Source organism: Cloeon dipterum, chromosome 1 (assembly GCF_949628265.1).
Source record: "Cloeon dipterum chromosome 1, ieCloDipt1.1, whole genome shotgun sequence".
Classification (NCBI taxonomy): domain Eukaryota; kingdom Metazoa; phylum Arthropoda; class Insecta; order Ephemeroptera; family Baetidae; genus Cloeon; species Cloeon dipterum.
This window is the reverse complement of record NC_088786.1, coordinates 17461676-17483710: the sequence shown is the minus strand read 5'-3', so window position 1 is coordinate 17483710 and position 22035 is coordinate 17461676. Positions and strand designations below refer to the sequence as shown.

Sequence of the window (22035 nt, the reverse complement as noted above, 5' to 3'; positions counted from 1 at the left end):
CAAAGAATAATATTTTTGGCTAAAGTAAAACAATTTATTTTAGCTTGAAAATCTCATTCCGAACGTTATCATTATATGCTTATATAGGCTTTTCAGTAGCGTTTATCATTGTTCTCGATAGTTCACTTGCTAGAATAAGAGGGTCGCACTTGTCAATCAATGGATGCTGATAAAAAGTTCTTGAAATTATCTGATGCTATTCATCAAAAGATTTCACGGTGACAAGAACTAAATTGTTATCGTGCAACAAAGATTGCTAATTAAAGAGTTACAAAACGTTGCGTGGTTTATTATTTTCGGTTAAAAAACAAGAAAAGCCTTGTTAATGATGTGACGCACGATACAATATGCAAGTTCCGTGGGAATAATTCAGGAAGTGGTATGCTAAAACGTAAAACGTCCGTGTTTAAATGACGTACCCCTTCACTCTTCTTACTTTGTACGCAGATGCTGCGTATTAGGCGTATTAGGTATGCACGCAGAGGCTACGTTGCTAGTCTGCTGCAGCTCGATCAAGTGGCCGTCGCGCCAGAGTGGAACACCATGCACACGTATAGAGCCAGATTCGATGCAATGCTAAAAGAAAATTAGGAATATTTTATTTCATTTTTTGTGGTGCTTCTTTCATATTTTTATGATAAGTTGTGGGTTAGATTTTTTTATGGAAAATAATAAATGATATTTTTTTTGTAATTTAAATCTATGACAAATTTAAAAAAAAATGCTGGTCAAAATCTACCAGAGACTGATGTGTATATATAGTTCTGTGAAGAAAAGAAAACAAATAGACTGTTAATTTGCTCTGAATTTTTTGAGACTGAAACTATGATTGATGACAACTGGCGTGGCCCTGATTTTCCTGATAGACATATTTTTGCAAGATTTGCTTGTCATGGCTATCACTATATTTTCTGTAATAATGCAACGTTTCACTATGAGCCTAATTATGATTGCAGATGTAAGTTCTGTGGCGAGACTTGTGAAAAATATCATATCCAAAAGTGTACAGCAAGAAAACTTACTTTGAGAGAAGCAGCGAAAATGTGTAAAAATTGATTAACCTTTAGATGTAGAGTGTTGCACGCATATTTTGCGTTTAATAAACCATTAATTAATTAAAAGCTTAGGTAAACAAATTTATTCTAATATACATTTTTACTCCAATTCTGGACATGAAAATCGCTCTTTTTGGCCATTGATAAATGTATAAAAACTTTGAAAATTTTTAAAGTATTTTAAATTTCCTATTTATAGTTTATAGAAATTTGAAAAACTGAAATATTTTTAAAATATTCAGTTTTTACCAAGGATTAACTCGTGGCAATTGATTATTTATCGTTTTAAGTGGAAAAGAAACAAGTCACTGATGGCACTGAGCAACAAAAATTTTCGCGTTTTATGTATAATATTCAGGTGTTATGCCTGGGTCTAGGTGCGCAATTTTCTGCCGACGAACATGGTGAAAGCGGAAAGCGGCGGGGAAATACACAGGAAACATGACAAATGTGCTTAAATGATGGAAGTTTCCGCTGACAATTCAGTTCGTTTAGTGAAACACTCAAAAGCTTAATTTGGTTGAAATATACCTACTGTCAAGATGAGAAAAATACTTCATATCACAATCATCATTGCTGTTTCCTTGGTATGAATACTCAATTAATTTTATTAAATGTATATATTTAGCAAGAATATTAACATATTAATTTAAATTATTTCTAATCGAAAAATTGTGTAAATTATTTGTGACCAGAATTTATTGCACGCTCCTGAAGGCAGAAAGAACAGTGGTATTAAAATCATAATTTGAATTTTTATTAGTGCTAAATTATTTACATTATGTATAGGGAAAAAGCCATTGAGAAGAATTTACATAGTGAGATGTTGCGGGAAAAAAAGCTGTCTATCGGTTGGCAAAAATATAAACGCGAGGAACAACAGTCTTTTTCGAATACCGGTGAATCAAATGAAAAAAAAACTCAAGTTGCACTAACGGGAAAATGTTAAAAGGAAACAACAGCAAAAAGCTGGGGGAAAACAACATTTTTTACTGAAGTCCTGTCTGCAATTGGTAGAGCTTAAATTATTTTAACTTCGTACTTTTTGGCATATCTCTGGAATTACTTATTTTGCTTTGAATGCCAACTATTCAAAAAATTGAGAAATAATAGAAAAATATAACAGTAAAATATTAGAAAATTACGAAACCAAATTTTATAATTGGAAATTAACAAAATTATTCTAAAAGGTAACGCCGGTATGGTGACAGAATACACTTCTGCGAAACAGGAGCAAGTTGCTGGCGAAACTACGACCAGTGACTCACTAGATTCCATCAGTGTGTCTACAGAAATCGCTAAAAGTGAAATTCCTGAAGCGGCTACAGGTCCAAGTAAAATTTTGCTTAATACCACGCCGTTTTTTTAATATTATATGGTTCTGAAAATGCAGCAATCCCTCAGAATGCAATCATTGATACTTCAAAAGCTAGAGAAGAAAATAGTACTTTGGCGGAAAATTCAGCAGTTACATCAATGGCAACTGACTTTGCGAGTTCAGCGGCAGATTCGACTTTGGATGTTACTAGATCTGTCTTGACGCAAACAATCGCACTCAATGGTCAAACAAAATCTCCAAAATCTACCTCTCAATTTGAATTGCCAGCTACTGTGATGCTTACAACATTGATGCCACTAACAACCAAATTAGCATCAACATCAGGGTTGTTGCCATTAACAACAAAAGCTACTTCAACGACTACCACTGTTTAAGAAAATTTTATAAATATTCTGACACATACCTAAATAATTTTTCTTCAGACTACGTGTAAACCGATATGCGGTAGTATTTCAACAGTTTCATGTGTGTCACAGGTTAGAAAATAGTTACAAAGCTGATGTTAAATTCAATCATGATAATTTAGCCAGCAAAAGTGAAGCAAATGCAGCTCAGTCAAGGTTTTCAACAGTTTGATAATTTTGATTTTGATTGATTTAATTTTATTTCAGATTCAACAGAGGGCAGGTTTTTGAAATCATGCGGTAGAAAATATTTCGTCAGCAACACGAAAGTAAATTAATTTATTTAAAAATATTAATAAATCCTAATTTAAATGTGAAGATAAATCTAACGGAAGCAAAGAAAACTTGCTGTGCTCAGAAAATGCGACTATTGAGAATCACGTCTACGATTGAGCACCGATGCGTCTCGTCTCTCAATAGTGATTTTCATATATTCTATTTGATTTATCTCAAATAAAAATCGGAGTTCTGCAGAGATTTTAAAGCAGACGGCAGTTTCCTACTGGACAGGCGGGCTAGTCGACGCAAATTGCCGATTTTGGTGCTCGGACAAAGGCACGAATATTCCCATTGTGGACGGTTTGAATTGGCTTCAGACAAAAACGTTACATCAAAGTTCAGCGAACTGCCTTGTTTTTGAAATGAACGTTGGTGACGAGATAAAAAGTGGCTTGAAATTTGACGACTGCTCTGCTAAGAATTTGTTTATTTGCGAGGTACATTTTAAAATGTTCCTTTTAGCTTTAAATTTAAACAGTTAATCTTTCAGACCATTGAGGCAACTTGTCTAACTCCTGCTGCTTCAAAAAATGCAAATCTAACCAATTTTTAAATGTGATTATTTCGGAGTAATTCTTTTGAAATTTTCAGTCTAGACTTTTTGACACGGATGGGAGTCTGGAAAGTATATAGCATATTGTTTGAGTAAAATTGAGTTATTTTTTTGTTCCGGTTACATCTCACTTGTCAGCACCTAAAATTTACGGATTCTGGGAGAACGGAGCAGGCGCCACCTTTCTGTATGGAAACACGTTGGTCACTTGGATTGAAAATTGGATCCAATGCTTGACACTTGGCATGACGCCCCTATCGTTTGTTTCAAAGACTGAACTGGATTTCACATTTAACCTCTTAAAAGGTTGTACACGCATATCACGATAAAAATAAAAAATTCATATCTTAACACTTGCCAGGTTGGGACAAGAATTATAACTACTGGACGGGCGGCACGCGTCACGACTTCGCTACAAAAGGTCCGATCTGGTGTACCAGCCAGTTAGACATCAGCTCGGTGGTGTTTCCACTCAATGACGCCGGGAACGTCAGTCTGATGGGGAGTCATGACTGTGTTGGCTTCCAGATTGAAAAAATCACAACAAACGTGACACTAGCATTCAGAGGAACTTTCGAATTCAGAAACTGCAGTCACAGAAGAATGTTTGCCTGCAGAGTACACAGAAAGATTTTTCTTTTGTTTCGTGTGTTTTAAAAAAAAATTTAGGGCCCAATAACCACCAAACCAACATGCGTTAGACAGGACTGTCCCACGAAATTAGCAAGAAACGTATTTTTTTAAAAATAATTATATCCTACCCTTGATTATTATTAACATACACAGCCTTCTCTGTTCAACGAATCCACTGGATTTTTAAAAAGTTTGTTCATATACCTGCAATATTTAATGAGAGCATATATTATAATAAAAATATTGCCTTTTGTAAGATGCACCGAGTTTCGGAGAATGGATAATTAAATGTAACAAATTCTTCATCATTGCGGATGCGACGACAGACAGGACAAATATAACCGTGCATTAGTCTTTTTCACTGGAAATAATTATTAATTTATTTGTATAGGTACAATACACTTGGGACGCTGCTCGCCAGAGATGCGAGAGTATTGGCTTTCGACTCATCAGTTTTGAGTCCAAGTCCAAGTTTGACTGCCTCGTCAACGTTTCCCAAAAGAACCTGGCCCCGTTCTGGACCTCAGGGGCCTACCTCGACTGCAAAAACGGGGGTATGAGGTACGCGTGGTGCGGCAGAAACAAGTTCATCAACATGGATGAAGTCATTTGGAGCCAGGGACAGCCTCCAGAAGTCAAAATTTCAACCTGCATCAGCGGAGTCCTCGACGTGGATATCGGCGTCCAACTCCAGGCAGTTGACTGCAACTCTAAGTTGTCGTACATTTGCGAAGTAACAATAATAGTTCATATCATAGGGGGCATCTTTTTTCATTGAATAACTTTAGGCAGAGAACACGAAAGGCGAGAGTTTGGCTAACGCAAAGAATCGGCAGTGCCAGCAGATTTTTAACGTTACAGAGAGTATTTAGAAATATTTTCTTGTGTCAGCTTTTTCTCATCGCACAATTTTAAAGGTGAAGTTGATAGTCTGCTAAAAAAATTGGATTTTACCCCTAATCTGAAGGTATTTTATTCTCCACGTTTGAAACTTTATCGTTACACGATTCTCGTATTAGTGCTACATTAAATGCATGGGAGAGAGTCTGGAATTGGTAATACTAAATTGAATTTGAACATTTTTGTATAATTTCATATTGTAAATTAAGATCGACGTCAATGGGGCCACTATCGACACTGAAATCATCAGGCTAATTCAAGCGGCAATCGCAAACTCCAACGACGTGGAAAAGAGCTTTGACGTTTTCGACGTTTGCAAACAACCGACTGGCGGTATATTTCAATGGCATTTTCAAATTCAATTAATGACAAATGTCTCTTTTAGTACTGGGCGAGTGTGAGGCAGGGGCCCGATTATTTAAGTGTGGAGTGGAAAAGGCACCTGCTGTCGTTGCAGCTATGGTTGAGAATGCCGCCACAGATTTTCCTGTATGTAAAGTGTTTTTCAGCAAAATGGGGATTTATTATATGGAGTCCTTGCAGCCTGCTCCGTTTATAGGAAGTGAAAAAGATTTTTGCCCCTTTGGTTTAATAACATGCACACAAAATGTAAGTTGGATTGCATGCTTTGTGCAGTTGAAAATTATGATTAAAATTAAATTTTAGACCACTTTGGTGAATCAAGTTTCAAATAATATTGGTGAGTTGTTCGTGGTTTGTACACTGTAATCTCTTTTATTACAGTGCAAAATCCATTTCAATTTTTAACCCATCTATTTCTGTTTTGTTAACAGCACCAGATGGAGCCGGTTATTATTTTTCAGCGTGCGAGAGGAAGTACTTTGTTTCAAGCGAGAAAGTAACGTAGTTTATCATTTTTAGCTATCGTACTTTAGTAAATCTTCATAGATCGAACATTCAGAACCATTGGTCAAGTGCTGCGAAATGGGCATGACTCACGCGCATTTTCACACCCACGATCAGTTTAAATGCTTCTTAGATGCTGACGCAGGTTTGTAAAACTTTCCTCGAGTCTTAAAATACCCCAAGATTTACCGTTAACAACGAATTAAGTTTAATAGGAGTAATTTAATTGCAGTGAGAAACGCAAGGAGAGCGGGATTTATGTATTCTGTATCAGCATACAGCACCAAATTGTTGCCCTATTTCACGTGGTGTCCCAGCAAGATTCCAGTGGACATTGCCTTTAAGTGGGGCAGTCAGGATAGCTCCGATTCCAAAAACTTTAAGTGCACCTACATTACTCCCGCCTCACAATATGGCTTTCAGGATGTGCTTACTGCAAAGACTTGTTCAGCAGAGATGCAATACATTTGCATGAGCATGTAGCGAAACTTTTAGGAAACCTGAACTAAAATTAATTAAAGTGAACATATATTATAGACCTACCTTTTGTGAGTTTCAATGTCCTTGAACCTTATTCCGTGGCCTAAAGTAGGCCGCCAGTCAGTATTTTTTTTAACGTCTGTTCTGGCCATCTTTTCGCCTCCCCGCACCAAAGTCTTTTATTGATATGCCAGTGGCTTATAAAGCCACTGGAAAAGGTGCGAAAACCAGCAAGTGGTGAATTGGCGCCAGAGCGCCTCCCAGCCTGTTGCGCTATTTCAGTATTTCAAGTAAAATAACTTAACAACCTTTGCCATCTATGTATTAGATCCCTATGCACAGCTCTAATATCTCCCATTGCTTTAAAACTAACGAGAATGCCTTAACAATTCGAGCCTACAGGCCCTTCGGGTTGTTAAACAATAAAACTTAACTTTTAAAATATTGTCATCCGCGCCAGCCACCGCTGCCCTGTATTCGGATGCAGCCATTATTCAGGCAGCCGCCATAAAAAATGTACAGCTGGTACAGCGGCTATATTCCAGGTTAAAAATGAGACGCGATTTTGTAAATATAGTGATTTACATTTATTAAGTCAATTATGCAAAGCAACAAGAAAATACCAATAATTATGATGATCATCAATAAGCAACACTCTCTCAATTCTCTTCAAACTTCATACTTTTGCTGTTAAATTCTCCTTTCACGTCATTCGATTCCGACATACGCTCACAAAAAAGAAAGAAATCACATGGTACATGCGCGCAATGAGAGACATATTTACATTTTCGGCCGTACTTTTGTTGCACTCCTCGGCTGCGTGAGTGTGTAATGACAGTTTCTCATATATGATTGTACGTCCTTTAGAATCAGCGTCAAAGTCTCGTGCTGCAGCTTGGACCGACTTCAACACGCGCGTGTTCCGGCAGAGACGTATATAATGTATTTTTTGTTTTAATTATGTTGATTTTTACCTTCCTTGCATCGGTGTTACATAATGTATTTGTAATTTAAAGTTATATTGTCACGAGCAAAAGAGAGAAAGAGAGAAAAATAACACCTGGAGCCAAAAACACTCAGAAATGATCCAGACAATTGTTTTGATTCAAAACGGACAGGATTAAAGTAAGAAATATCCTTCACTCACGATGACATTTGGTTTTCCGCTTGAGTTTTCTGTTCTGACAATTTGATTTAAGTAGCACTTTTTTTCTCGAATTTTGTTTGTGCAGAAAGAAAACTCTCTGCCTCCCACGTCGGCACTATTTGCATCATGTTTTACTCAATTCCGGCGGCGTTCTTTAAAATTTGCTCACAATCATTAATGAAAACAGCGAGTTGAAATGAAACACTTATACACGGCACGGCTCAGGTCAGTGTAATTCAGTCTTGCACTGGTCGCACTCGGATCACAAATATCAAATTTTTTTCTCATCAACTTCGTCTTCGCTTAAATACTCTTTTTGCTTCGATTGTTCCCTTCCTAGTCAACAGCCAACAACAACGGTAAAAATATTCATCACTCTTGCTCTCAGAACTTATAGGTCTCTGATTAGACTTCAGCAGCGGAATCATCTCGAGGCGGCCAAGGCGGCGAGAAAGCTGCTCACAACCAGCAACCAGCTCTGACAGGCTAGTTTGGCAGAAGAACTCTGCATGGCCGTGCTCTCGGCACAGTGACCTGAGTAAGAAAAGTTTTTGTGTTAGGGTACAATTAAAACAAAATCAAAGCAAAGATTTTAAAATGATTTTCTCAAGGGATCGAATATCAAACATTCTGTTGTAAATTTATTAAAATCGTATGTGCGAAAATTCCCTCTAAGTTCTTTGTCTTAAAGAAAATGAAAAAATAAATTATTAAAAACATCTATAAACATGTGCTGCACAAAAAACCTTGCATCCTCACCTATATTAGTGACGTTGAAGACCCAAGCACCACTGACGCCAGGGTTAATGTTTCTAGTGCAGGTGTCGGTGACACTGGAGAACTGTAGATGGCCCTTTTCGTTCTCCGTGTAGATGAAGCAAAAGCGTGGAGGACCAGTGCTGCGCCGGCTCAGGGGCGATGCGATCAGGTAGTTGGTGCCGTTGTCCTCCCAGCTGCCGTGGCAGGCAAAGGCTGAAAATCGAACCGAATTAATAATTGTTTTTAATCGAATAAAATATGGCAGTGAAAAACTGCTTTCCTTTTCACATTTTAATTTTATGTAAATATAATTGAATTTCATCACAATAAAACAAAAATTCTCTGTATAATTTGTAGGTAAAAAAGGGTTTTGTTGGGAACAAATAATAAATTTAATTATTATACCTTGGAAGCAATTTCTGAAATGATTGCTAATAAGTTTCACACGTATTTTATTCACAACGAATTATAAATTGCTAGAAAATTCCGGTTTACAACCACAGAAATTTAACTAGATATATTATTAAGCAGTTTGAAAAATTGATGATGGAAGTTCTACATTTTAGTCATATCTTTAGTTAAATGATTTTCATAATTTGGAATGTGCTAAATCTCGTTCTCTAAAAAGAGCTTTTTTAGAGGATAAGAGAATGAGATCTAGACTGGCTATTAAATTAGTACAGACTGATTGTTTTATAAATAATGATTTTTGAGTACTCTCTGCCTAGTACAAATAATACTGTATGTATTATGATAAATTCATTACAGCTATGGTTAAGAAGAAAAGTTTGATTGACCGAAATTTCTACACCACTCCTGCAATGATGATTAGATAACATCAAATTGCAAAGATTGCTTTATGTTCACCACGTGCGTTTCACGGTTATCATTTTTTACGCATTAAAATAATTGTTATCATTGAGATTCTTCAGAGAAATGCAAATGGTAATAAATTGCAGTCAATAACCAATTGGAATGCACAATTTTCTTCACTGCGAAAAACATGTTATTTTGTTATCTCAAGCTGCGTCGCATACAAAAAGAAAAATAAACACTCAATCATATCACTTAATAAAATAAGACTATATTTTACCGCTTGAATTTTTCTATTATATGTATAAGTAGCACGCCATTGGCGTTCAGTAAAATTATCTATCTATATTTTTAGTTATAAAAGTGAAATTACCAAGAGTTACCATCTTAATATGCAAAATTGATCATTAATCTGAAAATGCGTTTGTCCTTGTGACTGGCGCAAAGTGGGGAAAACCAAAAATAAGTAAAAAGTGATTAATCGTTTTTGAATGCCCTAAGTTGTTTCTTTTACGTCTTAGAAATGTGTATATCAAAGCGAAATGATAATATAGGTTTAGATTTTCCAATCATGGGAAAGGAATCCATAATTTTTATACCAAAACATGCTGGAAAAGAGTCTGGTTATATCGTAATATACAAAAAACCGGTAAAACTATATGCAAAACCCTGAGTAGTTACAAAAAATTTCAATCTGAAATATTATTTCATTTTATTCAATTTTAATTATTCATAAATATATCAACGGAAATTTTGATTTGGCACTTACAAGAGACACTATCACTGGTACAGGCCGAGTGGAACTCAAGGTTTTCAGACTTAGAGCACCCCACGAACATGGACTCAATGTCGTCGGCGCAGGTAGCCTCCCTGGCGGCGCCGGAGGCGGCGCCTGTCCTCCTGCTGGCCGCCTTGCCGTCGTCCCTGTTGACGCCGAGCACGTTGTAGCGGCCGATGCTGGGACAAGTGCGCGGCTTGGGCGTCGCAGCTGCAACCAAGACACGTTTAATAACATGACCTGAGGGGACCCGCAGCGCACGGGCCATACTTATCAGCGTGGCGAAGGGCAGTGCGGCGGCGTTGAAGTTGTTTGGGTGACACGCCTCGTCAGCCGCAGGGGCGAAGTTGCTCGTCTGCTGCAGCTCGATCACGTGGCCGTCGCGCCGGTGGAATACCATGCACACGTAGCCAGATTCGCTGCAATGCAAAAGGACAATTAGGAAAATTTATTTCATTCGTATGGGGGTACATTTCTTTCTTTGTTTAATATGACTATTTTTCTAGACAATAATAAATGAGACATTTTTTGTAATTTAAATCCATGACAAATTTTCCAAAAATGTGCTGGTCAAAAGCTTATAGGTGAACAAATTTACTCTACATGAATTTTTATTCCAATTCTGGACATGAAAATAGCTCTCTTTAATAAACGTATGACAAAACACATATTTTTTTAATATTTTAAATATACTGACTATGTTACTTGAAATATGCTAATGTAAAAAGAACTAAAAAGGCTTTGAGATGAATTAATTTTAATCACAGAACGTCATTTCTCAACTTTGATTGACTTAAAATAAAATCATCACGTGAAAAATTAAAAACGTCAGAATAAAATATTTTGGACTTTATTTGTTTTTTACAAGTTTGCCATTTCTCAAGTTTTTGGGCTTCACATGAAGGACACAGGACGCTAAATTTGAATTGGAGAGGTTCGTTTCTCTAGGGGTTTTTTTTTTGTTGGAGGAATTTTCTCCATATTACCAATTTAAAAAAAAAAGATTTTCATATATTTTATTCGTCTAAAAGCAGTAGTAATAAAGGGTTTGGTGTGTTTCTTATAAATAAAACTGGAAAGCTTTTTTATATCAACTGCCCACCTTTTGCCAAACTCCGATTTTCGCACAAACATGCAGCCCACCGAGCGTCATAAAAGGGCACGGAAAATTAAAAAAGTGCTCCAGAATTGACCCTGATTCTATAAGTAAGGTACAGATTGGAGACACTTAATCATTTATATAAATAACACTTTCAAATTTTCATTATAGCACAGTAACCGTTGGAAATTACCCAGAATCTATATAGTCTCTAATCACAATAATTACATCCTGAAATTATTATATCCAAACAGATTTTCCTGCAATCGCGACCCACACGCTAATTAGAACCCTCATCAGAGCCCCTAATCAACACGTCGAAATCAAAGCCCCAATTACGCGATGAGGGCCCGTGTCCCCTGCTCTCGATGCCGCTTTGAAGTGCTCTAATTGAGTGGTCGGCTGGCGGCGTACGTTCTGAAAAAAAGGGGGAAAGGCGCCGCGTGCTTACCATCCGACGGTGACGTGCGCCGTCAGGGTGACCTGCTTCTCGCCTGACTCGTTGATCGAGTGGCACACGACGCGCATTTCCTTGCCGGCGTTCTCGCTGTCCGAGTCGTTCGAGATGCGCAGCGTTGCGTTCTTGTGCGAGAACTGGAACGACTGCTTGTAGTCCAGCGTGTGCCAGTGATGGTGGTCAGTCACCCACGTCGGGTATCGGCAGTGCGTCGAGTGCACCTCTGCAACAAAAAATGGTGGAAAATGCAGTCAATTTTTTGCAAAAATATTCTTGAGAGGAAAGAGAGGATTTAGATCAGTACCAATAACACATACCAGTTTTTATGTCGGAGGAAAATTTGCAGACTGGGAGGACTGTGTTTGCAACAACAGAACTCATTTGCAATTAATGCAATTTATTTTTCTGTCCAATAACAAGCTATACTGTCGTAAAATTTATTCAAGATTAATACAATAATTATTACATATACGAATTTACAGTTTCTTAAAAAGCAACTCTTCAATGCACTGCCACATTTTAATTTCCACACAAATACAATTTTTTTTAGCTCTGAGGTTAATTTAATTTATCCCTTCTTGTGAACATAATCTTTTGCTGGATTACTCTGGATTAGATTTTCTCGTCGATGCAAACGACGCTGTGTCGGTTCCAGTCGACAGATCAAATTAGCTTTTCTCCACTCACTGGAGTGGACTTAATTCTTGCGCCTCCTTATAGCAAATGAGAATTCCGTCGTCGGCAAGGTTGCGTAGGCCGGCGACCCCCGCCTTGCCAGCAAAATAATTAATGATTAATCGAGGAAGGAGCTGGAAAAGGGTGCGATCGCGTGAGCAGCCCGGGCGTGGGAAGACGCAGCAGCCGGCCGCCCCGCGCTGGACCGACAACCGGTGAAAAAGCGTTATTTATCTGCCAACAACAACAACAACAACAGCAGCAGCAGCAGTAGCAGCAACGAGGCCTGTTTCAGGCTGACTTGCTCTGCATCAAGCTCCTTGCCGCTTATTTACGGCCGGTCAAATTCAATAAATGAACCCGACATCCCCAGCAAGAGGAAAAGATGCCTAGACCGGATTATTGTACAAACCGTTCAGGCGGGTAATTGCCAGAATATGTAATTGTTTCCAAGGAAACACGAGGAAATCGGAAAAAATAATAATAGGAATGAGAAAACCAATTATCATTTTTATTTTGTTTCTATAAAAACAGTAAATTGATCATTAAATCAGGGTTTTATCTAAAAATCTCGCTAAAAACGGTAAATTTACGATTTTCCTGTGTTCTGAGACAAGTGCCCCTCCTCTTTTTTTTTTATTTATTTTTCGGGGAACTACAACCTCATTTTAAATTCCCGCGAGTTTTGCCCTCTTTCAATGGTCATTGTTCACAGAGAATCTGGTGACCGAGTTAATCATTATTACAAAATTGCAAAATGTTCACATTATGCCTAAATTAAATACATAGCACTCAGCGAAATAAATAAAAATGATGAAAATTTAGGAACCGAATATTCGCTCCTCAAAATCTATTATTTTGTGTAATTCTATCTTTTAAATTAATTCCTTTTGATGTGGGTTCATTCATTTAAATTGAAAGTTAAATTACGTAGAGAGAAAAAAGTCTTTCTGGACCTTCGTTTTTCAAGCTTGGTATTTAATTCTGCGAACCGGCGAGAGGAGCAGTAGTTGTTGGACTGGAATAAGGCAGCAGTATCACGGCCAATTTGTCATGTGTGGACACTCGAGGAAATTGAGAAGGAGCCTTTATTGCTCTCGCGTCTGCTGCTCGAGTGGTTGGTTGCTTGGTTGCGTGCGGCGGCGAACGCGCTGCCATGCGAAAAGGCCTCGGCACACACGAACAGCACGCAGAACGAGAGCGGTGGCGGCAATAAAGGCGCTAATAAATATAGACATCGAGAAGTGGCGCCAGGCGGAAAATCCACTCCGATGCCAACAATCGAGTGCGTTCGCCGAATTTTCCAATTTCGCTGATTGATTCGCACTAAGCATTTTGGCCAACTGGCCGATGAGCTCGCAAAAAATCGACCAGCTGCCTGCTATTCTATCCGGGAAAGCTAAACGCAAAAGGAAATAGCGAGAGAGTTGGTCCAAATTCAGGCTACGATCATGAAAAAAAGCGTATAAGCATTTTGAAATTCGATGATTTAATCAGGAATATTACATGGAAATATAAGAAATGGTTAATATTTTATTATAATTTTTTTCTGACACGTGCCAAGCATCTTTTTTAATTTTCCAGGAAACCAGTGGCCGTATTTTCGATTGTAAAATTGTAACATTTTCAAAAAACAGTTTTTTTCAACGATTAACTCGATTATTTAAAGTTAAAGTGAATAAGAAACAAGTGACAATGTCACTGGGCAAAAAATTGCACCTACAAATATTTAGAGGTTATGCCTGTGTCCAAGTGCGCAATTTTGTGCCGAAGTATACAGTGAAAGCGGCAGTGAAATACGCTGGAAACATCCTGTGTGACAAATGTGCTTCGACGAAGGCAGTTTGTTGTTCCGCTGGCAATTCAGTCCGTGTAATCTGATGACGTGACCCGACCGAGGCATTAAAAGAAAGGGTTATTAGCAGCGAAAGAGCCGCTTCCAGCAAGACAAAATAGAGCAGATTAGCCCATTTAACTTGTGCTTCTGAGAAGCTGAACGACGCAAAACCCTGGATTTGTAATCGCACGATATGGGCGGAACTATAATCTCGCGTTGTGCAATTCGCTGCAATTCGGTTCCGGCCTATGAAATTTTTCATTTGTGCCCAAAATGTGCTGCTTTGGTACGGCAGCAAAACAAAAAGGAAGCCATGCTCCAGTTTTGTTTCCGGTCAAATTTCTCTCCATTGTGGACGGTTTGAATTGGCTTCAGACGAAAACGTTAAATTAAACTTGGTGACGTAATTAAAAGTGGCTTGAAATTTGACGACTGCTCTAAGGAGAATTTTTTGTTTGCTAGGTATACATTTTACAATTTTCCTTAGTTTCAAATTTAGAAAGTTAATCTTTACGGAAACACGTACGTCGGTCACGTGAATCGAAAATTGGATCAAATGCCTGAAACTTGGCATGACACCTCAAAGACTGAACTGGATTTCACATTTGACCTCTTTGAGTGGGGCAGACTTCAAAATTACGATCCCAAAACCTTTCAGTGCACCTGCCACCCAATATAGCTTTCAGCATGTGCTGATCGCAATGGCTTGTTCAGCACAGATTCAGTGCATTTGGATGAGAAAGTAGCTCAACTTTTATGCGTGTTAATTTTGCACAAAAATTAAAAGGAATATACATACCTTTCGTAAGTTTCATTGTCCTTGAACCTTCCGTGGCTGAAAGTAGGCCGTTGCACGTGGCGTCGCCTGACTGGGCCACTCTAAAGGTGACAGGGTGCTCGTGGGCGTTTCGCTCGTACACGAAACACCGGTAGCGGTCCTCGTCAGTGGTGGCCATCTTGTGAGACAGCTTGCCCACTAGATAGCGGGTGTTGCCGTCCTTCCAGGTCGCCAGGCATTGCAGCTCCTCAGCTGCAATCATTCACGATAAAAATATTGTAAAAAATACAAGGGAAAATCAACTTGAAAACGTAAATAAATCGAAAAAAGACTATTCGGTGTTTTTCTGATATTTCTGGAAAATATAGAAAATCTTATCATTTTTTTTTTTCAGAAAATTCATCCGCGGAAAAAACTGCAAACCCTTATGAAAAATAACCAGGAATGTTGAGATCTTCAATAGATCAATTAGATGCAAAAATGTGTGTTTGACTATGTAGAATACAATTTCTTTGGAGGGAAACGAATTCCCTGAAGAAAATCTATTTTTAAAATATGCGTCTCGATTCATCCTTTTTGATTGCTACAAGATCTTGCACGTGGGACGAAATTGCGCTGCTCCGATAAAATTCCTCGGCGGTGAATTCTTGTCGAACAAGCGAGCGAGCTAGTTTCGAGAGCGTGCTGCTCGGCAAGAATTTATCGCAGCTACGGTAATTATTATGAAAATTAAAAGCAAACAAGACGCAAGACGTGATTCAGTGCCGTTCGCGCGCGCGAGTTTTATTTGCCGATGGATTAGAGCAGGAGGTGCGTCGGCACGCAGGGGGTGGAAAGAGGAATTTTATCGGGTAAACAGCCCCCAGATTACAAAAGAGCCGATGAAATAACTCTTGCCGGCACCCATTTTTGCCGCTGCGGGGGATTGCGGGAGTGGTGCCGCGCGGCCCGATTGGATTGAAAACATGACCGCCGACGAACACGCGCGCTGGCCGGCCGGTCGACTGAGGGTTTTGCTCTCCTATTTGTTGAGCGAAATGCGGTCGCTCGCTCTCTCTCGCTCCATCCCATTCTAATCTGCAGCTTTTTTGTTATTCCGCTCGCCCTGAGTGCGCACACCAGCTTCCACTTTAATTGATTCCATCCATTCTGCGCGCAAAGATAGAATTGATTTTCCACGGAAATGGAAATTGTTAACGCAGCAGTCGAGTGATGGACTGCCTGAAGTGGGTGGCTGACGGCCACGTTGCATAACCCGTCCAGAATTAACACAAAGCGGTTGGTTGGCGCACCGATGGTCAGATTCGTCTCATCTAAAATACTGTAGCACGCGTCCAAACCAAGGTTCCAAGCTTTGCACAACGAGAAAATGTCACGGGTCAGATATGAAGGACAAAAATGGACAAAATAAATTGATTAATTTTCACGGACTTTAAGGGACAATTTTGGAATATTGTTATACCTCAACATCACTACCTGTGGGAAATTTAAAAAAATGAGTATACTTTGAGGTCCTCTCGCCGAGCCCACCCGTACAAACATTACATTTATTGGCAAATAAAGGTACTTTCAATTTTGGAGTCTTTTAAATTTTGAAGAACTTTTACTCAAAATAAAACCCTTACAATTTTGGAAAAAGGTATGAGGCGGTTGATTTTTAAATACCTGATTTTTTAAATTGCACCACGTGGAGATTATGTGGCTTCAAAGTTTACCAAAATCTCCCCGTCAAACTATAGTGGAAATTAAAATAATGTCATGTTTGAGACTGATTTGAGTGATGGGCTAAATTCCGTCGTGTTTTTGTTTTTTTTTTTCTTAGTATTTTTATCAGATGCAAATTGAATAGTCATGTTGGCATTTTCCAAAATACTAATTAGGCGGGGAACGCGGATATCAATTGGTAAATATAGATATAATGGAAGATGTACCTGTTGAGTGTTGATAAAGCTTGGGAGTGACACCCCAACAATAATGTCTCTCGCAAGAACAAATATAATGGATGCGTTCCTGGCATTCAGCTGGGAGAAATTCGAGTTTATTAGGCACCACGGCGAAATTGGAAACAAGCGAAAGCTCTCTGGCGGTGTTATCTCTCGAGTGTCACTCATGCAGCCAGCCAGAAATCAGCCCGAGATTAATGGTGTGTGACGGGGGCCCGGCCTGATACTCATCTGGGACTCTCTCTCTCTCTCTGCCGCGTTGTGCCTCATGCCAACCGGTTGGTGTAATGATCATGTCCTTTGCGCAATAATAATGCACTCACACTCGACACTGATAACATCCTACTCGGCCTCAATACAGATAATGGGTTCCGCGTTTTTCTTGCCCGCATGCAAATCGGCTCGCATTATCAACGCCCGTCGCTATTCAAGATTTTCGCTTGGATGGAAACTTTGGTTTTGCCTTTGCAGCAGAAAATGAATGAGGTTTTTTGCCTTCATCATTGTGAGGAATTAGTTTGAAAGGATGTTGAAAATGTATCATAATATGACATGTGAAGTAACAAATTTTTAAAATCAGAGTACCGTTCAATTTTAAGAATTTGATTCCGCGTTAGCCGTCAAGCTCTGTACAAAGAAAGCGGCCATTTCGTGACGTTAAAACTTAAAACTACGCAGGGTTGCAAAGATATTGATGCGTCGCTATAATCTTTTTTCCTTGATTTACTATGTCTTTTTTCAATTAAACCTGACAATTGGCAAGGAGCAACATTCAGGGCATATCTTATTATCTTGAACATCAGCGGCTGATTTTCATAAATTTTAGCTTCAAATATTTTTTCATTGACTTCCGCATGTCCTTTAATTATAATCTGGGACGGTTTTCAGTCTCGATCCTAGATTTTAAAGTGAAAATAATTCTGTAAAAACTCACATGAACTCTCAGAGCCGGCGACATCAGCGCACGCCTGGTACCTAAGCCTGATGCGCGAGTCGGTGATGCAGGAGTCAACCCTGGAGACGGGCCGCGCGCACTCGCCCGAGCCGCGGCTGTAGGTGAACGAGAAGGGTCCTTTGAAGGGACAGGGCTCAGGCGTCGCGTCCGACCTGTACATGGACAGCAGGGAGGCGTCGCCAGGAATCTGGTTGCACATCGAGTCCAATGAGGAGCGTCTCGTTTCGCAATACGCTGAAACACAACGAGTAGAATGCGATTAGACAAATTACAATGAAATTAGAATTACTAAAAAAAATTGATATATAAATAAGTAATTTATACATATATATAAAATTATTAATATACAGATATTTCTTCAAGTATTTGAAAATCTCCAGAATGCTTCTTCTTTATGAATTTGTATTATTTTTTAGCTTACTTAGATATTTCAAACAATGGTTAATAATTTTAAGTTATTTTAAACCATACTATATTCTCGAATCGTAAGTTTTAAATCAAATCAACGCAGGGTAATTCCATTGAATAGTTTATTTAAATTAGTTAATTCAGAATAATTTTAAGTGATCTTAATGTTTTATTTTCTACTTACAAAATAAAATGTTTCTTACTGGTCCAAAGTCCAAACTTTTAGAATTGGCCCATTGTGGCAAAGTTGTAAATGTAAAGAACCCTTTTTGCAGCTAGTCAAATCCGCTTTCCCCGACCAATTATTGCAACCCATGTACAAAAGTAAGAAGCCGCGAGAAATTCAGAGTCCGCCCAGCGGGATTGCGGTTGACCCCGACGAAGTAGAGTCCTCGACGAAGCGGTCAAAGTGAATTAAAGCGTTTCGAGGAGGTATTAGCGCGGTCGGTCAGCCGCCGCATCGGATGCAATTTCAGGCTGTTGCAGAAGAACCTTCACAGGTTGGACCGCTCGATACAGCCAGTCATTCTCGGCCTTCCATTTGATTGCGCTGACCGGCAGTATTGAGATATTGCTCTCGAAAATACGACCCGATGACCAATCAGCAGAGGCTACGTGATGCGTCGTTCAAGACCCTTCCCGTCACCGATAGGTCAAATTTAATTCAAGAGGTGGAGACGACGCCAGTATTTTCTTTTTGATGACAATGATCAAATTATTAAATTAAAAAAAATGAGAATTTCATGGGATTTCGGGTTTTTAACAAAATCTTGAGCAGGATAGCTCTTTAAAAATAAGTTGCATCTGAGAGCACCACTGATTCGTTTAATAAAATCGAACCCTGTGCAAAATCCAAACAAACATTAGATAACAATTTCTGGAGCATCTTTTGCTATTTATTTAAGTTTTGGGTTTCTCATGTAGAACACGGGATGCTAAAGTGGAATTGGCAGGGCTCGTTTCCCCAGGGATATGCTGGAAGAAAATTTTCTTAATTTATTATTTTTATTCGTCGCAAAAACAATTTAAGAAAATTTCCGAAAACAACACATTTATGTCTGTTGAAAAATGAGATATTATTTCGAAAACGGTTCTAATCAGTGCCATTTTATAAAATTATGCGTATCAAGTCTCAATTTCCCCGCTGATTCGAGAGAACTAAGCTAGGTTGGAAGTAACGGCGACAAGGGTAGTTGCGAACCGTACTTGAGCTGCAATGACCGCGCGTCTGCCGCTCGTAAAATCAGCAGAGAGTGCGAATGTTTCGTAGCTCGCAGTGCAGTTTATTAAAACGGCGGGCACGGCGACTGGACTGGAGTATTTTCATCAGTTTTCGCGCCGCTACTTCCTCACGAACAATATTTAATAACGACGAGCTGTAAAAGTCTACGACGGCTGCCTTCTTTCTTTCTTTTTCTCTCGCTTTCCAAAGGGGCAAACTTTTTTGTCTCCCCTCAGGGGGCGTGCAAATCCTCCGTCGCCATAAACACGGCCGAGTTATTTAAATGCAGCTCTCTGCTCTCTCGCAGACGCGCGCGCACATATTTTCGGCCTTTTTACGACGCTCGCCCGTCGCTTTCTGGCGTCGGAATGCTCGCCCGGATTAGGCAGTCCGAGCGGAAAAAAGAGCAGAAGACGCGCGAAAATTGCTTCCCCTGACAAGAGTGCGACATTCGGCAAGAGAAACAGTAGCAGGGGCGTGAAAAACGGTGTTTCGAGGCCAAAACCTGAGTTACTTCTGCACTTCCACCTAGACCGTTTTTATTCCGAAAAGTGATTTTATATGGTTGTTCACACCACTATAATTTTAGGATTGTGAATTTTTGATTCACTGTGGCAGCAACCAATCCCAGCATCTTTTCGGATTGTAGCAAAATTTCGTGTTGCAAAAATCGAAAAACAACCCTTTTTGTTGGGGTACATGCAATGGGTGCTGCCGTATGGTTTTGTGTCCATGAGTAATATTTTTTTGGAGCAAAATAGTTGGTTTTAAACTCTTTCCAAGCTGATATTTAGACCGTTTTTCATTTTAACTCACAAGGGTTTGAAATATGAAATTCTGTACAAACTTAAGTCAAATTATGAATGATTAATTTTTGTAAGAATATGTTTGTGAGAGTAAGACAGAGGTTTAATCTACACGACTACGTCAAATACTTTTTTGATATTACTGACATTTTAAACACTCTATAAAATGTAGAAAGGACTTTTTGAAATAGAAAATTAGAAGAAGCCAAGGCTATTGAGAAAATAATTCAGTTTATGTGATATTCAAATGCTAGATTATTGTCCATTTATAACAAACCATAAATATTTTTGGGGTTGGAGAATCTCAAACAATCATAATTATAAATGAAACGATTTCAGCTACAGAACAAAAAAGCGGTCTATCACAGTCCTAGACATAAATACTTCTAGTTTTAAAGCGTAAAAATATTCATTAAAATTGGTTCTGAAAGGGGTAAAGAGAACGCTGTCTGTGTTTCACATCCCTTTGTCCTTTCCAAGAAAAGAAAGGATAAATATTAAATATCATCTCTGCGACAGCAGCGGAGGTAAAGAAATGATCTTTTTGGGTCGAATTTATGATTTTAATAACATGGACAAAGGTAGCGGTGAAACAAAAAGACTTTCAAAGTGAGGCCAAGTTTATTAAAAAAGTTTAGAACAAGCTGCTGGGTCGATACTATTATTTCATACGAAAATTTTATATATTCTGTTACTTTTAATTAATGCGCGGCCGCGGAATGCAGTGAGCCAGCCGCTTGCACCGACCGCCGAGTGCAGCACCAACGAGTGTTTGATTAAATTCCGCCGGCACGACGACACAATGGCGCAACTAATTAAAAGCAAACACTGCAAGAAAAGAACCAACTAGTACCGGCCGGGGAATGCACGCCGGCCGGGGAATTAGTCGAATGAGCGCTGAATGGAGAGCAATCACAGGTAGGCAAACTTGTCGACCGACGTGCCCGCCGCGCTGCCTAACCGCACCATTGCAGGCGCGCACTGCACTGCACACGTTTGCTAGGCGGTCGGAGGACGAGAGACGAGAGAGGCAAGAGCAAACCAAGTTTCCAAACGACGCTGAAGAGCTTGTCTAAGTGTGTGGAGCAATACAAAACCGAGATTGAAATCTGGGCACAATTGAAAATTATCTTTAGAACTTTAGAGATGCTGCATTATACTCTGAAGAGTATTGCTAGCTCATCTATGTTTTAAATTGATTGCATTTTTTTTTGTAAATTAAACACAAATTAACGGCAATGATATAGAATTTTGGTGCAGGATAGTTTAAAAAAAGCAGAAAAAATAATTCAGTTGGTAGATCTTTAGGTCTTTGTTCCGGTTTAAACATTCAAAGAGAGCGCACCTTTCGATCACTTTATATAAAAAATAGTGATTTTTTGCTACCATTCAATAGTGTTTCATAAAAGATGAAATTTTGCCAAAGGAATAGTTGCCATTAAATATAATTTGTTAGATTCCTCCGTAATTAAAAAGTCATAGTTCAATATTTTTCAAACAGCCACAATTTCGTGAAAAGTGGAAGGATTTTAATTCACTCAACATTTTTTAAATCTGCTAAAGAAAATCGCGTGCACAGAAATGGAATGGATTGTAGCGCAGTTTATTTTTTTCTAGATAATTTACATAAAATCAAGCTTTTTTGCCTATCATTTTTTTGCGGGCCCGGCGGGTCTCTTAACTTGCTAAAACTGCTTTTCAAAGAAATTGTTAAACATTGAAAACTTAATCAGCTATACGAATTCGCTAAGATTTTGCTCTAGGACTCATACTCACACGGCATTGTAAATTTGAAAATTACAGATTAGTCTTTGCTGTAATATTATATTTAGATTTTTTAACATTTCT

At 38.8% G+C, this 22035-nt stretch overlaps 2 protein-coding genes across 2 annotated transcripts in view; one reads left to right on the top strand and one right to left on the bottom strand.

Moving 5' to 3' along the window:
• Positions 1-849: 849 nt before the first annotated feature.
• LOC135948142 (uncharacterized) lies at positions 850-6574 on the top strand. The gene is made up of 28 exons (XM_065497289.1): positions 850-1642; positions 1751-1787; positions 1845-1954; positions 2008-2068; positions 2246-2389; positions 2449-2762; positions 2817-2870; positions 2921-2954; positions 3006-3067; positions 3118-3217; positions 3273-3514; positions 3669-3702; positions 3769-3936; positions 3992-4248; positions 4300-4362; positions 4417-4453; positions 4521-4606; positions 4655-4996; positions 5052-5127; positions 5181-5230; positions 5283-5318; positions 5373-5496; positions 5549-5652; positions 5707-5772; positions 5830-5863; positions 5958-6022; positions 6073-6175; positions 6263-6574. Exons 1-28 carry the CDS (start codon positions 1598-1600, stop codon positions 6511-6513), a joined length of 3099 nt encoding a protein of 1032 aa, XP_065353361.1. The 5' UTR covers positions 850-1597; the 3' UTR covers positions 6514-6574.
• Positions 6575-7073: 499 nt separating this feature from the next.
• The window catches only part of LOC135934027 (uncharacterized), a 170762-nt gene continuing 155800 nt past the window's right edge, over positions 7074-22035 (bottom strand). The window contains exons 5-11 of the mRNA XM_065475535.1: positions 17731-17985; positions 14875-15105; positions 11558-11786; positions 10278-10426; positions 9999-10217; positions 8417-8629; positions 7074-8191 (exon numbers count right to left, since the gene is read on the bottom strand). Of these exons, the coding sequence (XP_065331607.1) occupies positions 8082-8191; positions 8417-8629; positions 9999-10217; positions 10278-10426; positions 11558-11786; positions 14875-15105; positions 17731-17985 (1406 nt within the window). The 3' untranslated portion in view covers positions 7074-8081. The remainder of the gene's footprint in view (positions 8192-8416; positions 8630-9998; positions 10218-10277; positions 10427-11557; positions 11787-14874; positions 15106-17730; positions 17986-22035) is intronic.

Bases quoted from the DNA above. Each gene is read 5' to 3' on its own strand.
- LOC135948142 (XM_065497289.1), top strand. From the start codon at position 1,598: ATGAGAAAAATACTTCATATCACAATCATCATTGCTGTTTCCTTG. The intron at 4,607-4,654 runs GTGCATTAGTCT...TTATTTGTATAG, and splicing joins CAGACAGGACAAATATAACC to GTACAATACACTTGGGACGC. The intron at 5,319-5,372 runs GTAATACTAAAT...TTGTAAATTAAG, and splicing joins TGGGAGAGAGTCTGGAATTG to ATCGACGTCAATGGGGCCAC.